Raw genomic sequence first — 17,794 nt, 5'->3', positions numbered from 1 at the left:
TAAATCAGCAGCAGTTATTTAATTATCTCATGCAGGTCAGGAATCAGGGCAAGGCTGATCCGGGCCGTGGCGGCATGGGGCCTCTTGCAGGCAGATCAGGGGTGGAGCTGGGCCAGCAGGAGTGGAGACGTGGTGGGACTAGAACCAGGGCGCTGGAGGCTGGCCAGCATCTTTCATCTCCAGGGTACGGAGCCTCAGAGACTCTTCATCTGGTCTCTCCACCTGGACTGGCTGGGGCATCCTCAGAGCATAGAAGGAGCCAGGGCAGTTAAACCACTGCACGGAGTCTGAAGCTTCAAGATTCCCAGCAACCCAGACAGAAGGTGCATGACCTTTAGGACCTGAGTATATCACAAATATCACTACTGATGTACTCTATCGGTGGACATGATTGCAGAAGCCACGGAGGGGAGGTGATGTAGACCCCGCCTCTCAGGGAAGGAGGTCCAGATTTTCAGTTTAAAGGCACCACAGTCCATTAGGAGGGCCACACCCCAGGAGGTGCTAATGGTAAAGAATCCACCTGCCAGTGCAGGAGAGGCAAGAGATACAGGCTCAGCCCCTGGGTTGGGGGGATTCTCTGGAGTAGGGGGTGGCAGCCCACTCCAGTATGCTTGCCTGGAAAATTCCAGAGGAGCCTGGCAGACTACAGTCCATGGGACCACAAAGATTTGCACATGACTGAGCACATCCGTCTCTTGCTGCTGACAGGAAAACTCTTTCCTGATATACATTAATGCAAGAACTGGGATTAAGTACAACAAAGATGAGGGCCTTTTTCCTACCCTGCCATAGCCGGGAAAGGCTGTGTCTCGAGTGCTCACAGGCGCTATAAATGCCCAAGGTAACCAAGATCACGAAAGGCAAGGCACGACCCCAGGAGGCAAGAGCAGGGGACGATGGCAATTTCACGTGGGATCAAGTTCACGGGCTGTAAGTTTCTTAACTCCTTTTCAGAAGCTCAGAGAGAAGCCTTGCCCATGGACACTGAGGTCTACGAAAGCCCCTATGCAGACCCCGAGGAGATCCGGCCCAAGGAGGTCTACCTGGACCGGAAGCTGCTGACCCTGGAGGACAAGGAACTGGGCTCTGGGAACTTTGGGACCGTGAAGAAGGGCTATTACCAGATGAAAAAGTAAGTCAGAAGTTTGCACCATTTCCCTGCACTTATTCTCACGTGAGCTTACATTCTAGAAACTACCACATATACATGTATCATGTTCTTTTAATCCCAGACACAGAATGTAACGTGACATGGCTAAATGCTTTGTGACTGACCGTGTAATTTTCGTTCATTTCTGCTACAATTACAATGAAAGCATCCATTATATATATTAACTGTGTATGTAATAATTATGTACATATTAGTTTAGATGTATTGTGTGTCCCTTATAGAAAATTAAGAAATAGAGTCAATGACAATATAAGAAAATAAAAACATCATATTTTACCACCCAAACATAACTGTTAACAAACCTGAGTGTGTATAATTTTTAGATCTTTATATGCACATGCATACATATATGTATTATTTAAGATGCAATCATTCATTGATAACGGTGTTTTCCCTTATTTTCTTTGATTTTTAAAAATTGTGTCTCATTTCTCTTAACCAGAAAATTCTTGATGACAAGTATCATTAGTATAATTTTTTATTTGCTCTAGTCTATAATTTCAAAGAGCAATGTGTATTATGTGTGTGCACGTGCGTGTTAAGTTGCTCCATTTGGGTCCGATTCTTTGCAACCCCATGGACTGTAGCCCACCAGACTTCCCTGTCCATTGGATTCTTCAGCCAAGAATACTGGAGTGGGTTGCCATTTCCTTCTCCTGAGTCTCTTCCCAACCCAAAGATTGAACCCATGTCTCTTATGTCTCCTGCGTTGGTAGGAGGGTTCTTTACCACTAGCACCACCTGGGAAACCCTAGTATGTATTATATAACAATTAAAATTGCTAGATTACTAAAAATCTCTTTGTATTTTATTTGGTGCTTAGAAGGTATCTATCGTGGAATTTTCAGTAAGATTATTGGTTTCTAAAGTCCTTTAAAAAAAATCCTCTGAAAATCTATGTCCAAGCTAGGATGTTACTGATATGAATATAATTGGGTTTGATTATTTGATGCTATTTTAAATTTAAGGAATTTGTATACAGTTTTTTCTTGAGTAGATAATTTACGTGGCTCAAGGGTCAAAAATACATGCAAGAGTATGCACAGACACTTATGCTTTTAATCCTGCCCCTTTCACTGTTTGTGTTTATACATGTATATATATGTTGTTCAGTCACTAAGTCATGTCTGACTTTTTGGGTATATATGTATATATATATATATGACATGTAACAGATATATAAAGTCATATATATATAGATATATGACTGCTATGCTTACTTTTAAATAAATTAATGTGATATATGTCCATTATTTTATAAAATTACTATAAATTATCCTGTATTAAGGCATAAATTTTCTCAACTAGTTTGTAATACTCAACTTCCTACTTAATTAAATATGCAAATTGACATGGACATGACCACACACACATAATTTCAACTCGAGATGTGGAGAGAGGAGAGGCCATATAGGTTAACTGGGGGCAAAACGATGTCTTTACAGTATTGAGTCTTCATATCAATAAGCATGACCCATCTTTCCATCTACTTAGGTCTTTAATTTCTCTGAGCAAAATTATTTAGTTTTTTGTGTAGAGGTCTTGTACAGCTTCTTTGCTGGATTCATTCATAGGTATTTAGTATTTTTGGTTTTAATATATGTGGTAGAATTTTAAAATTTTTTACTTGCTATTCCTTGGCATTGCTTGAATGCAATATGATTTTGTCTGTTTGCCTGATGTCCAACAACTTTTCTTAAAATCTTCTATTATTTTTCACTCATTATTTCCAGTAGTTTATTTGTGTTTTGTTTGACCCAGAAATATATCATCTATAAATAACAACAGTTTGATTTCATCCTGTCCAATTATTATACTTTTATACTTCTTCCTTGCCTATTGTATTAACTAGAAACTGTGATTCAATGTTAAATAAAAGTGCCAGTGGTCATATTCCTCATTCCTGATTTCAGGGGGAAAGCTTTCAATATTTCACCACTAGGTTCACAGCTGCCCTTTATCGTATTATGGAAGTTTCCTTTTATTTCTACTTTTCTGAGAGATTTGTTTTTAATCATAAATGTCTGTTACATTTTTTCTTTACTTTTTCTCCTCTACTGATAGGACCACAGTCTTTTTCTTCTTTATTGTGTTTGTGGATGAATTACACTGATTGATTTTCAGATGTTAAACCTTGCATTCCTGGAATAAGCTTATCTTATTCATGAATTATATATTCACTGTATCTTTCTCATAAAACATTGAATTAAATTTTCTAATATTTCCCTTTGAATTTTTGCATCTACATTCATGGGAGATATCAGTAAATTATTTTCCTGTAATTTCTTTGTCTGGTTTTGGCATCAGGTTAATGCTAACTTCATAAAATGAGTTGGGAAGTTCCCTTCCTCTTTTTGTTTCTGGAAGAGTTTGTGAATGTTTTTTCTTCCTTAAACAATGGAAGAATCAAGAGATTTGTGCTTGTTAATTCTGACCCCTACCTCACACCATACATGAAACTAGTGCCAGATGGATGGTAGACTGAAATGTGAAAGGTAAAACAATAAACTATCTAGAGATGGCATAAGATTATATTTCCTTGATCTCAGGAGGAGAATGCAGAGGCTTCTTAGGTACTGGCGAGGTTCTATACTTCCATCTGTGTAGGAACTACATCTTGTGTCTAATGTGTAAATTACTCTTGAGTTCTACACTGCAGCTATATGTTCTTTTCTGAATGTATGTCAGACTTACTCTGTTATTCTGTTATTTAACCTATTTTATTTGATACTTCTGTTTTTATTTTCTACTTTTGAAGTTCAACAAAAGAGTTATACTTCCTGCATTTGTGGCAACTGTATCATGAAAAGATGCAGTTTTTCAAATCGTACATAGTTAAGTCCTATGTATTTATTTAAGCCCCACTATGTCAGAATATTTTCAAGAATTCAAACATGACTTAGATGATGCTTTTATTCGAAAATGGAAGAGAATTAGTTTTTTTCAAACTTGTTGAAGCATGCTTAAAATTAGCAAAGCTCAGTTTTTAGAAGTGTTTTGTAAATTATAAGCTTCAACAATGTATGCTTTTTAATTCTGCCACTAGAAATTCATTGTAACATATATTAAAGGCATGTTGTAATTACATACATTACACATAATGATGTGATAAATCTCAAGATGTTACCGGAATCTATGCATGTCATAGTTTTTAAAAGTTTATTTGAAAGTTATTTAAATATTCTACAGTGTGTCAGCTTTCTGGTTGGTTGCAGCATTCTTCAGCACTCTCCCATTATTTTCAACTAATTAGGTATTACTCTCTGTCTATAAAATAAGAGAACATGATTGAAGAATTAGCCATGTACAACATGGCTTCTTCTGACACATTTCCTCTCTGTGGCAGGTATTTCCATAACATCATTTCCAGCACAGGGATTATGCTTCATGGAAGATAATTAGCTATACGTGAGACACTTTGAAAAGTTTCTTATGTGTTCCAATTTCTTTTGCAGAGTTGTGAAAACCGTAGCTGTGAAAATCCTGAAAAATGAGACCAATGACCCTGCTCTTAAGGATGAGTTATTAGCAGAAGCAAATGTCATGCAGCAGCTTGACAACCCTTACATTGTGCGCATGATAGGAATATGTGAAGCCGAGTCCTGGATGCTGGTCATGGAGATGGCAGAACTTGGTCCACTCAACAAATATTTACAACAGAACAGGTATCCTTAGATGCCCCAGCAGCTCATATGTGAGGGTCAGGGCCTGCCTGCCCAATGCACATCATAGCCTGATTTCTTCCAGAACACTTGTCTCCTCCCATGCCTTCCCAGAGTTGGCCCACACTCAGGGACCTTGAGTGCGGAGGTTTTTGGATCAAGTGTTCTTTAGCTCTTAATGCATAAAGAAAAACTCTAATTCAGCAATTTGGTCTCCTTTGCTCATGTCATACTGGCCTGATGATAGAATCAGCTGTAGACTATCTTGGCAAGCATTCTCCTCTCACCAGGCAAAAAGAATGTGCTCTTTTAAAAGAAACAATTAAATAAACATTTTATATGGGAAAACGGTGATATCTGGTTTACATATCTGGCTGACTACTGCATTCCCATAAGTAATTATTTTTTTAAAATATCCATTGCTGTTAATTCATTGCAACCATCAATGGAGTAATCATGCTATGCTCATCTCCAGCCATGGTTAAGATAGAGAGTCATGAGGAATAAATCATAATAACAGCCACTGATTACTTTATCCCATTCGCACCTATGTTTGTACTTAAATGTGACTCAGGGTTGGCGTTCTTACCTTTTCTATATTGGAATGAAGGTTCTAACTGAACCCTGGTTCTCCATGAGCCAGGTCTGACCACCCTGTTATTACTGCTTTTCATGTAATTCAAAGCACACATTGAAAACTCTAGCAGCTGAATACCAGTCACCACCACTTATGACTCTTGCTTTAGAAGAATAGGAAATAAGTGAGTTCATATTCTCTCTGTATGAGAATCATGGTTGGTTGTTCTGAAATGGACTCCTGTTCACTATCATTAATGACACATGTGTGACTTTCAGGCATGTCAAGGATAAAAACATCATAGAGCTGGTTCATCAGGTGTCTATGGGAATGAAATATTTGGAAGAGTGCAATTTTGTGCACAGAGATCTGGCTGCAAGGAATGTATTGCTGGTTACTCAACATTATGCCAAGATCAGTGATTTTGGACTTTCCAAAGCACTTCGTGCTGATGAAAACTACTATAAGGTATGAACAACTTACCCACCATTCAGAGCAGCTGGTAGTAAAAATCTGAAATGCAAATATATGTTTTCTTTATTTTATTTTGGTAAGATTTCAAGAAGCAATTTCCCCATAGAAAAATAACTATGTAAGAAATGTTCTTCTTAAACTTTGATTCTATTGTTAAAAAGATGGAAATACTCTAATATGTCACAACTTGAGATTTACTCAGAATAGTATCTTCAAACTATGTTCCTTAGAACAATAGGGGATCAAGGTATTAATGATGATTCATCTGGAAAAAACAAGAATAGAGTTCATTTGTTAAATTACTTTGGAAAATACGTATTGGACAGGTTGACTCTAGTAGGATTGTTCAAAGCTCCTCTATGAACCCTCAAATGAACTAATAGCAAGTAAAAGAAGGGGAAAAAGTCTTCATATAAACTCAGTCAGAGTGTATGTAGAGTCTAATCTGACCCATTGGAAAGTGTAACAGAGACCAGATAGTAGAAAAGGGTGTCAAGAACATGTTCTCAGTTCTTCATGTCCCTGGGAATGTCCAGCAGTCTTAGAAATACACCCACCCATGCTTTCTCTGAGAGATAGCAGTGGGTATGGCAGATGGTGATGGATAGCAGATCTTAGCCAGCTAAGGGTCAGCACAAGGGCTGAGCAACAGAAGCAGCGCTCCCATCACAGCTCCTCACTCCATTCTTCATAGACAAGCTGGCCCCAGAGAAGCCACTTCAGAAATGAGCCCAAATGTGTAAAGCATCAGATGATCCCTTTGATGGGACTGCTAGGAGATGGAGCAAAGGAAACAATAGCCCTCAAGTAATGACCACACATACACACCAGAAAAAATTAGATTTTAAAGTTAGAGACACTTTGGAACATGCACTTCATGATGATAAGTAGGAAGAAAAAAATACAGACTATCTAAAGCAAGGGCTTAAAGAGGAGACAGAGAAGTTGAGATAACAAATAGTCCCAAAACTTGGTGCATTAAAACAACACCAAGCACTTATTTGCTCTCAGTTCTGCAGTGTGAGCAGGGCTTGGTGGAAATGGTGCATCTCTGCTCCATACAGTGTCATGAGGGTGGTTCCAAGAAGTCAGGAGGATTTATTTCCACTCTGCTCACTCACACCACTAATGACTGATTTGACATGGGCCATGATCTGGGACTTTCACTGGTCTGTATCCATTTAACAATAACTTATCTACATGTGGCCTCTCCATGTACCTCTGGGCTTCCTCACAGCATGGTGACTGGGTCCTGAGACCAAGTTACTCAAGAGGCAGGAAGTAGAGATTGTCACACTCCTAACTTCAGGGCCTAGGAACTGGCTTAGAGTCTTGTCCACTTACTCTATTGGTCAGAGCAACCACAGATCGCCCATATTCAAGGCAGAAGGGAGGAATGTCAAAGAACATGAGGGTCAATTTTTCCAACTGCCACAGATATTAAACAGCATATTTTGAAAAGGGACCAAGCAGATCTCTGAAAATCTATAAAGAAGGGGAAGAAAATATAGAAGACAGTATAGAAATAAAAGGCAAAGGATCAGGAACAAGACAGTGGGGTAGGAGATCCAGATTCTGTCCTCCAAAAACGGTCAATGGTCAGCTAGCCATCCATGAATGAAACAGCTTTGAGAGAACTCTTGTTGTTCAATCACTCAGTAATGCCCGACTCTTTGCAACTCCATGGACTACAGCACACCAGGCTTTCCTGTCCTTCACCATCTCACAGAGCTCCAGGGAGAACTCTGGAGTCCACTTAAAAAGCTTTAGCAACACAGCAGAATGAAAAACATGAGAATAACTGCACTAAAAGGAAAGAACAATAGCTTCATTTTGCCTGCATCATCCCATCCTTCAGGTCAGTACTCCTCAGTGCCAGGCGAGAACCCAGCTAGAAAGAGCTCTCTTCACCAGGAAAGGGAAAGCCTCAAGAATTCCAGACCCCTATCTCTGACTTCTTATCAACCTGCCTAGAAATTGATTCCTTCAGGACTTCCCCAGTGGTCCAGTGGTTAAGAGTCCACCTTCCAATACCGGGAACATGGGTTCAATCCCTGGTCAGAGAACTGAGATCCCACACACTTCAGGGTGGCTAAGCCTATGTACCAAACTAGATAGCCCATGCACTGCGATTGGAGAAAGCTTGCGTACCACGACAGAGGCTCACCACAACCAAAAAACTGTCTTAAGGAAAGGAATGGAGAAACCCTACAGGACTTATGGGACACCATAAAGCAAAATGAGTTATGTATTATTGAAGTCCGAGAAGAGAGAATGAAAGGGGCAGAAAGCGTGTTTTTAGAAATAATGACTGAGACTTCCAAAATCTGAGGAGAGATTTGGGCGTCCAAGTTCATGAAGCTCATAAGTCCCAGATAAATTCAGTTGGAAGAGATCTTCTCCAAGATACACAATAATAAAACTGTCAAAAATCAGAAAAAGAATCGTAAAAGCAGCAAGAGAAAAAAAAATCTTGTCACTTACAAGGGAGCTCCCCCTAAAGCTACCAACAGATTTCTCAGCACACATCTGTAATAAGAGAGTAGAATGACAGAGTCAATGTACTGAAAGGAAAAAAAAACAACATGCCAACCCAGAATACTATATATCCCAAAGAACGCTTTATGTCCTTCAGAAATGAAGATGCGATAAAGACTTTCCCAGCCAAAAAAAAGCTGAGGGAGTATATTACCACTAGACCTATGTTACAAGAAATTCTGAGTTCTTCAAGCTAAAATAAAAGGAAGCTAATTAGTAACATGAAAAATATGAAAATATAAAGCACACTGATAAAGGTAAGTATATAATCAAATTTAGCATTCCCCATTACTATAATATGGTGTTGTGTTAATCTCTTGATGCTGGCATAAGGGATAAAGGACAAAAATATTAAAAATAGCTATGGCTATAATAATTTATTATTGGATATATGATATAAAAAGACTTTAATTGTCATATCAAAAACATAGCATGTATGGGGAAGAGTGAAAGGGTAAGAGTATTTGCATACAATCAAAGTTAAGTTGTTATCACCTTAAAATAGATTTTTATTTGTAAGATATTTTATGTAAGCCTTAGGGTAACCACAAGGAAAAAACTTGCAGTAGATGTGTAAAAGATAGAACAAAAGAAACTAAATATACCACTATGGAAAATCATCAAATCACAAAGGAAGACAACAAGAGAAGATGAAATGAACAAAGGAAATCTAAAATATCCAGAAAACAATAATATGGTATTATTTATTTAGTAATAAATATTACTAAATCTTTACCTGTGAATAATTATTGTAATTGTAAATGGATTAAATTTGTCAATCAAAAACCATAGAGTGATTTAAAGGACAAAAAAAAAAAAAAAGACCCAGCTAATATGCTGCCTACAAGAGACTCATTTCAACTTGAAGAACACACAAAATCTCCACATGAAGAGATAGAAAAATATATCCCTTACAAATGGAAACCAAAAAGTAGCAAATGTACCTACGTTTATATCATACAAAATAGACTTCAATCTAAAAACCTTAGCCAGAGACAAAGGAAGTCAGTCATCATATAATGGTAAAGGGGTCCATTCATAAAGAAGATATAATAATTGTAAATATACAGGCCCCAACATTGGAGAACCTAAATATATTAAGCAAATACTAACATATATGAAGGGAGAAATAGATAACAATATAATAATTGTGGGAGCTTTCAATACCCCACTTTTAACAATAGATAGGTCATACAAACAGAAAATCAGTAAAGAAATATTGGACTTGACCTATACTTTAGACCAAATGGACCTGACAGAATTCATAAGAGAATTCTACCAAACATATCAAAAAGAATTAATGCCCAAAATGGAAGAGGAGGAAATACTCTCAAATTCATTTTACAAGGCCCATGTTCTCTTGACACCAAAGCCAGATACAAGGAAAGAAAACTATAGGCCAATATCCCTGATGAACTTAGATGCAAAAATTCTCAACAAAATACTAGCAAACTAAATTTAGCAACACGTTACAAAGATCACACATCATGGTGAAGTGGGATTTACTTTTGAATGCAAGGATAGTTCAATATATGCAAATCAGTAAATGTGATACCCCATATTAATAGAATGAAGGATAAAAATCATATGGTTATCTCTTTAGAAGCATAAAAGGCATTTGATAGAATTCACATCATTTCATGATAAACAGTCTCATAAAGGTTGGTATAAAAGGAACATACCTCAACACAATAAAGGCCATGTAATGGCAAGCCCACAACTGACATCAAACTCAGTGGAGAATGGTTGAAAGCTTTTTATCTAAGATCAGGAATAAGATGAGTGCTTATTAAACAGTACTGGAAGTCCTAGACAGAGCAATTAGGGAAAAAAAGGCTTATGTATCAAAGTTACCTCAAGTTAAAAAAAGAAATAAAAGGCATCCATACCTGAAAGGTAGAATAAAGTTGTCTTTATTTACAGATGACATAATCTTATACAGTTGACCCTTGAACAACACAGATCTGGATTGTGCAGGTCCACTTGCACATGGATTTCTCTCACTAAGTCTGTACTATAGCACTACACATTTCACTATTGGTTGAATCTATAGATGCAGAACCATGAAGATGGAGAGCCAACTGTAAGGTTATACATGGATTTTTGAGTATATGAAGTGTTGGCATCCTGAACCTCCACATCGTTTAACCCCTACATTGTATACAGAAAACCCAAAGACTGCATCAAAAAGCTGTGAAAACAAATAAACAAATTCAGTAAAATAGCAAAACACAAAATCAACATACAAAAATCAGTTGCATGTCTATACACTAACAGTGAACTATCCGAAAAAGACATGAAGGAAAATCTTTCATTTACAATTGAATCATAACAATAGATATTTAGGAATAAATTTAGCCAAGAAAGTTAAAAGATCTACAGACTGAAAATAAGACATTGATTAAAAATTGAAGAATACACAAATAAATGGAAAGATATCCTGTGTTCATGGATCAGAAGAGTTAATATTATTAAAATTACCATACTACACAAAGTCATCTACAGATTCAATACAAATCCCTACAAGAATTCCATTTTTCACAAAAATGGAAGAAATAATCCTAAAATTCATATGGAATCCCCAAAGACTCTGAATAGACAAAGCAATCCTCTGAAATAATGAAGCTGGATGCATTGTGCTTCCTGACTTCAAACTATACTACAAAACTATAGTAAACAAAACAGTGTGGTACTGACATAAAAACAAACTTGAAAACCAATGGAACAGAAGCAAGAGCCCATAAAACTATGCGTATATAGTCAAGTAATATTTGATAAGGGAGTCAAGGTTATCTAATGGGCAAAAATACTCTTCAAAAACTGAATATTCACATTCAAAAGAATGAAATTGGACCCCTGGACTATAACACTCACAAAACTTAACTCAACGTGGATTAATGAATTAAATGTAAGACTTGAAACTATAAAATTCCTAGAAGAAAACTTATGGAAAAAGCTCCTCAGCATTGGTCTTGGCAATGATTTTTTTTGGATATGACACCCAAAGTACAAGCAACAAAAGCAGAAATCAACAAGCAGGACTACATCAAACTAAAAAGTTTTCTGTATAGAAAAAGAAACAATCAGTAGAATTGAAGGTCAACCTAGAGAATGGGAGAATATGTTTGAAAACCTTCTATCTTGGATAACTGGTAATTTTCCAAAATATATAAGGAACTCATACAACTCAGTAGCAAAAAATCCAAATAATCTGGTTTTTAAACGGGCAAAGGACCAGAATGGAAAGATTCTATTTTTCCTATATTTCTATAACAAAAGAAGACCCACAAATAGCCAACAAGTATGTGTAAGGGTGTTCAACACCACTAAGCAACAGAGAAATGCAAATCAGAACCACCATATGTCTCCTCATGCCTGTTAAAATGACTGTCACCAAAAAGATAAGAGATAGAAAATGTTATTCAGGATGTGGAGAAAGAGAAACGCTTGTGCACTATTGGTGGGAATATATATTTGTACAGTCACTATGGAAAGCATCGTAGAGTTTCTTCAAAAAATAAAAATAGAACTATTGTTATCATTCGGCAGTCCCATTTCCAAGTATGTATTCAAAGATAATGAAATCGCTATCTGGTAAAGATATCTTAACTCTCATGTTCATTGCAGTATTATTCATAATGGCCAAGACATGGAAGCAATCTAATATCCATCAACAGATGAATGGATAAAGAAAATGTGATGTGTGTGTGAGTGTGTGCATGTGTGTGTATGTGTGTGTTGGCTTAAAACTGTAGACAAATACATGGGATATATTCAGCCATAAAAAAGAAGGAAATCCTGCTATTTGAAACAACATCAACGTACCTTGGGGGCTTTCCTGGTGGCTCAGCTGGTAAAGAATCCATCTGCAATGCAGGAGACTCTGGTTGAATTCCTGGGTTGGGAAGATCCCCTGGAGAAGGGATAGGCTACCCACTCCGGTATTCTTGGGCTTCCCTGGTGGCTCAGATGGTAAAGAATCTACCTCCAATGAACCTAGGGAGACCTGGGTTCAATCCCTGGGTTGGGAAGTTCCCCTGGAGGAGGGCATGGCAACCCACTCCAGTATTCTTGCCTGGAGAATCCCCATGGACAGAGGAGCCTAACTAGCTAAAGTCCATGGAGTCACAGAGTTGGACACAACCGAGCGACTAAGCATAGCACAGCACACAGACATACCTCGAGGACATCATGCGAAGGGAAATAAGTCAGAGAAAGACAAATACTGTAAGATCTCGCTTATATGGTAGAATCTAAAAAATGCTGAAGTCATAGAAACAGAGAGTTGATTGTGGTTGCCAGGAGCTGGGAGGTGGGGGAAATGAGAATATTGGTCAAAGGGTACAAGCTTCTAGTTATAAAATAAATTCTGGAGCTCTAACCTACAGTATGGAGCCTAGAGTTAAGAGTACTACATTGTATGTGCCTGTACTCATTTGTGTCCAACTCTCTGTGACCCCATGGACTGTAGCCCACCAGGCTCCTCTGTCCATGGCGTACTCTAGCTGAGAATACTGGAGTGGGCTGCCATTTCCTTCAGGGGATCTTCCTGACCCAGGAATAGAACCCATATCACCTGGGTCTCCTGCATTGGCAGATGGATTCTTTAGCACTAAGCCGCCTGGGAAGTCCACTACATTGTAAACTTGGAAGTTACTAAGAAAGTAGATCTTAAATGTTCTCACCATTTCATGGGGCAATTTCAACAACAACAAAAAAAATGGTAATCTTGTCAGGTGAAGGATGCGTTAACTAATATTATTGTTGTAAATATTTTGCAGTATATACATGTCTCAGTCATCAAACTGTGTCAAAAAAAAACCATGTTAGAAGCAACCAAAAGAAACTGCATGCACGTGAAAAGATGGGAACGTGAAGAATTTTTCTAAGAAAACAAAGTGAAATGAAAAACTTTAAAAAGTTAAGAAAGATTAAAGAGAGATGATAGTGGTAGGAGCAAATTAGCTGGGCTCTTGGAGAACTCTGCATGGCAGCATGAACTTGTGCAGCACCAGGACCATAAACACAAATGCCCTTTGATGCAGCAACTCCTTACAAGTACTCCATACACAAGGCAAATACACACCGTCAGTAACGTTCATTCTGGCATGATGTGTAAGAGCAAAACTCAGGAAAAAATCTCAATGACCTCTCAGCAGGAGGCTGGCTAAATGAATCATAGCAGATTTATGGAAAGCATGCAATTAACTCTTGTAAAAGTGACTTCCTTCGCAAGTGTTGACAGAAATATATCTATGTCACATGGCCAAGTAGAAAAATTGGAAAGTAAAGTATAAGAAGTATATGCCTGTAGCTGGATTACCTCTCAAAAAAGCATGTATTACTTATTTATACTTGTATATAGATTTTTCTGGAAGGACTCAAGAAAAATAATCAAACATGCTGTCTCTGTTGATGAGGACTTGGAGTTTGTGGTGGAAAGAGACTCACTTTCCATCATATTGAGGATTTGTCAAAGGTGTATCTTGTAATCAAAATTCAGAATAAACTTGAAATAACATACATGACTAGATTGTTCAAAAAAATCTGAAATCAAAATCCACAAATAGTGCATAAAACGAATGAGACAGAAGTATAAGCAATGTGCCATTTAGAGAAGTGTGCTGGCATCAATGATCTCTGATTAAAATCCCTGAGTTGTCCCCCTCTGGCCACCATAGGGAAGCCGGCCTCCCACTGTCCACCCCAAGAGATGCCACCAGGGTTATAGTGACTTCTAAGGGAGGTGGTAAAACGTCCGTGTCACACTGAAGCTCATGTCCCTCAAAGGGTTTTTCTGGGCAGAATTTTGATCTTTTTACCACTACTTGCTTTTTTACATTAGAAAGTTTGCAACTTTGTTTTAAATGATACTAGGAAACCATCTCCCCAAAACTAATCAGTGCTGACTTAAAACTGTAGACAAACATACAATAATAGTTAAATATATTGTAAACAGCCCAGTATTTCTTGGAACAAAACCATTAAGTAATACTCAGGCCTGACTCTTCCATTGTCATGCCAAACTCCAAGAAGCTGTGAGCAACCAAAGAGGTGAGAGAAAGAGACTTAGAAGTTATAAAAAATTCAGTCCGAATCTTAACAATACTTATTTAAATCTTAAAACTTTAAGATTTAACCATATTTTAAGATTCAGACAGAACATATATATACACAGGCATTTTGTGAGTCATGATTTTATTGATTGTTAAAATTGCAGTAAAATATACATAACGTCTGGAGGAAGAAATGGTAACCCACTCCAATATTCTTGCCTGGAGAATCCCATGGACAGAGGAGCCCGGCAGGTTATAATCCACAGGGGTGCAAAGACTCGGACACAGCTGAAGCATCTTAGCATGAGCATACATAACTTAAATTTTACCGTCTTAACCATTTCAAGAGTACAGTTCAGTAATGTTCATTCACGTTGCTCACAACCAGTCTCCAGAATCCTTTTCATCTTCCCAAACTGAAACTGTACCCACTAAACAGCTACTGTCCATCTCTCCCCCTCCTCTGGCCCCAGGCAACAGTTATTCTACCTTCCGTCTCTGTGACTCCAGAAGTCTCAGTTGTGTGGAATCATATACTAGTCCTTTAGTGACTTGGCCAGCTTATTTCACTGAGCATAATAAAAGGTAACTGCATGCTTCATCTATGTCATGGCATCTATCAGAATCCCCTTCCTTCTTAAACGTACATCCACCATGTCAGTATACCCCATTTTGTGTATCCGTTTATTTGTCAGTGGACACTTGGGGAGCTCACACCTTCGGTTGTTGTGAATAGTGCTTCTATGAACAAGCATGGTGTGCATCATTTTATTCTTAATGGAACACCTCCACTTGCCTGGTTTTCAGGCCCAGACCCACGGAAAGTGGCCTGTGAAGTGGTACGCTCCGGAATGCATCAACTACTACAAGTTCTCCAGCAAGAGTGATGTTTGGAGCTTCGGAGTGTTAATGTGGGAAGCGTTTTCTTATGGGCAGAAGCCATATCGGGTGAGTTACTTGTGCTTCATTTCCTAATTATTAGGCCATCAGAACAGATACGCACCAGATTAGCTTTACAGGACCCTGAAAAACATCAAATTTGGTCACCTTTCCTGAGTCTGTATCTTTTGAGAGTGCAGTTAATGTGATCTCAATTTATTCTAAACTGAAAGAAATATTTGAAACTATCTGGACAATATATGTGTTTATTTTCATTGTGTATTATACACATAAACATGCATTAATATGTCAACAAAAATTCAGTTAACTATCAAGTTCAGAAGGATAAAAGGGAGTTTTATTTGAGCCAAACTGAGGATCATAACCCAGGAAGCAAATTCTTAGAAGGCACTGGGAGTTATTCCACCTGTTAAAAGCCGAAGGCACAGTCTTTGAGACAAGATCGTTTGAGACAAAAGATTATACATCAAAATGACATACTTGTTCACTAAGGATACACAGTCCAGGTAAGCTTGTACAAAGGGAGCAGCAAATTACCACGACCCCCTACAGAGCTAAGAAAGAGCACTATTTTTTAAAGAAGCGACATTGCCAGTGTCAGAAGAGAGAAAGAAAATTGATCTCTATGGTCAAGCAGGTATTCCTGTCTTTGAGGAGCCCTGGTTAATGTATAGTGCAGATACACACTGCCCAGTAGGGAGAGAGAGAGGAGGTCAAAACACACAGAGAGGATTTTATATTTATTTTTTTTTTTTTGTCCTGCCTTAAAATACAAATTTTACTGAAACATTTACCCAAATCAACATTCATTAGAATTGAAATGAAAATAATGGCTACTCTCATTAGCAAATGTGCAGTTCAGTAATCTTTTCTAAGATTTTTTTTTTCACATCAAAATATTTATACAGAAAAGTGCACAAATCCTAGGCTACAGCTTGATGGAATTTCATAATTGGGACATATCCATGAAGCTAGCCCCCCAAAGCAGAAACAGAAGCTCCCTTTTCCCCCTACATGCACAAGACTTACTCCAAGGGTCACCCCACCTGATTCCTGGCATCGTAGGTTAGGAGCTTCTGTTTCTTGTACTTTATGTAATTGAAGTCACATAGCATCGACTCTTTCATTTCTTTTCAGGGATGGGTTCTATTTGTTTTGTTTTGCTGAATGCTTGCTTGGTTTTGCATGGTTTAGGGAATGAAAGGCAGTGAAGTTTCTGCTATGCTGGAGAAAGGAGAAAGGATGGGGTGCCCACCAGGATGTCCAAGAGAGATGTACGAGCTGATGACCCTGTGCTGGACCTATGAGTGAGTACCTAGTCCTTCCTGCCATTTAGCCCAATCCTATGGAGGCAGATGGAATTGCCAGGCACTAATAAGGAGCATAAATGCTATCCTTTCATGAATCAGGGATGGTATCCCTTCTAAACAAACAATTGGGGACAGGTCTTGCTTCCTGGACCATACACTTCTGTTCTTTAGTCTAAAGAGTATAACTGAAGTGAAGTCGCTCAGTCGTGTCCCACTCTTTGCGACCCCATGGACTGTAGCCTACCAGGCTCCTCCGTCTGTGGGATTCTCCAGGCAAGAATACTGGAGTGGGTTTCCATTTATACAATTCCTCTAATTCCAGGTATGAAAATTTAAATGTAGATGATACCAGTCAGGGTTAAGGGGTGTTCAAAATAAAAAACAAATGTTCTTAAGTGTCTGGTCTGGGAATGCGTGCCATGTTTGGTAAGAGAAGATGATGGAAGTACTTAGCAGGGAGATGTCATACTGTCCTAATTCCTGATCACCTCTCAGCCTGAGGCATGATCACCGATGGATTGACTCAGGTTGCACTCCCCAAAAGTGAATCAGAACTTGAGACAGTAACCCTAGAGTCTGCCCCAGTGGCCTGCCAGGTAGAGCACATGTGACTTTGTAGGCAGGTGATGTGCAGGGGCGCTCAGCTGGCAAGGGAAACGCATTGCCCCCGAGAATCAAGGACATGGGCTTTGACCTTGTCTGGACTTGGCAGCCTGGATGTGCATTGTGGGGAAACCCAGGCCCAGGGTCTCTGTCCCTCTGACACTAAAGCATGTCTGCAGAGCCCTTGTTGCTTGGAAAAGATGCAGGTCTGTAATCGGGAGGAACTCCTATATCTGCCAATAGATTTAATATTTTGAGGATCAGGTTTCTTCTCAGATATGACAACTAATGCTGCAGAAGCATCTCCAAGATGATGGATATTCTAAGTGCTTTCAGATGCCACCTGGAATTCTACAACATCCCAGGAAGCATCTTCCATGACTATTGCTGGGAATGGAAATTAAGAATCTCTTTATTATCTAGAAGTGACCCAGGGTGTCAGCCAAGGAAAAGAGCACTTTCCTCATGGAAGTTAACAATTCTGGGCTGGGCGAACAGGA

At 38.5% G+C, this 17,794-nt stretch overlaps 1 protein-coding gene across 4 annotated transcripts in view; it reads left to right on the top strand.

Annotated features, from left to right (window-relative positions):
• SYK (spleen associated tyrosine kinase) overlaps positions 1-17,794 on the top strand; it is a 104,797-nt gene that overhangs the window by 78,814 nt on the left and 8,189 nt on the right. For 3 of the 4 annotated variants that reach the window (XM_065947359.1, XM_065947357.1, XM_065947358.1), the window contains 5 exons: positions 958-1,135; positions 4,630-4,839; positions 5,692-5,881; positions 15,289-15,429; positions 16,576-16,688. In XM_065947359.1, the coding sequence (XP_065803431.1) occupies positions 958-1,135; positions 4,630-4,839; positions 5,692-5,881; positions 15,289-15,429; positions 16,576-16,688 (832 nt within the window). Of the gene's footprint in view, positions 1-957; positions 1,136-4,629; positions 4,840-5,691; positions 5,882-14,954; positions 15,068-15,288; positions 15,430-16,575; positions 16,689-17,794 lie in introns of those variants that run through there. The other variant, XM_065947360.1, reaches the window with a different exon arrangement.

Source organism: Muntiacus reevesi, chromosome 10 (genome assembly GCF_963930625.1).
Source record: "Muntiacus reevesi chromosome 10, mMunRee1.1, whole genome shotgun sequence".
NCBI lineage: Eukaryota > Metazoa > Chordata > Mammalia > Artiodactyla > Cervidae > Muntiacus > Muntiacus reevesi.
Note: the sequence above shows the minus strand (reverse complement) of the source record. Positions and strands in the feature narration are given on the sequence as shown.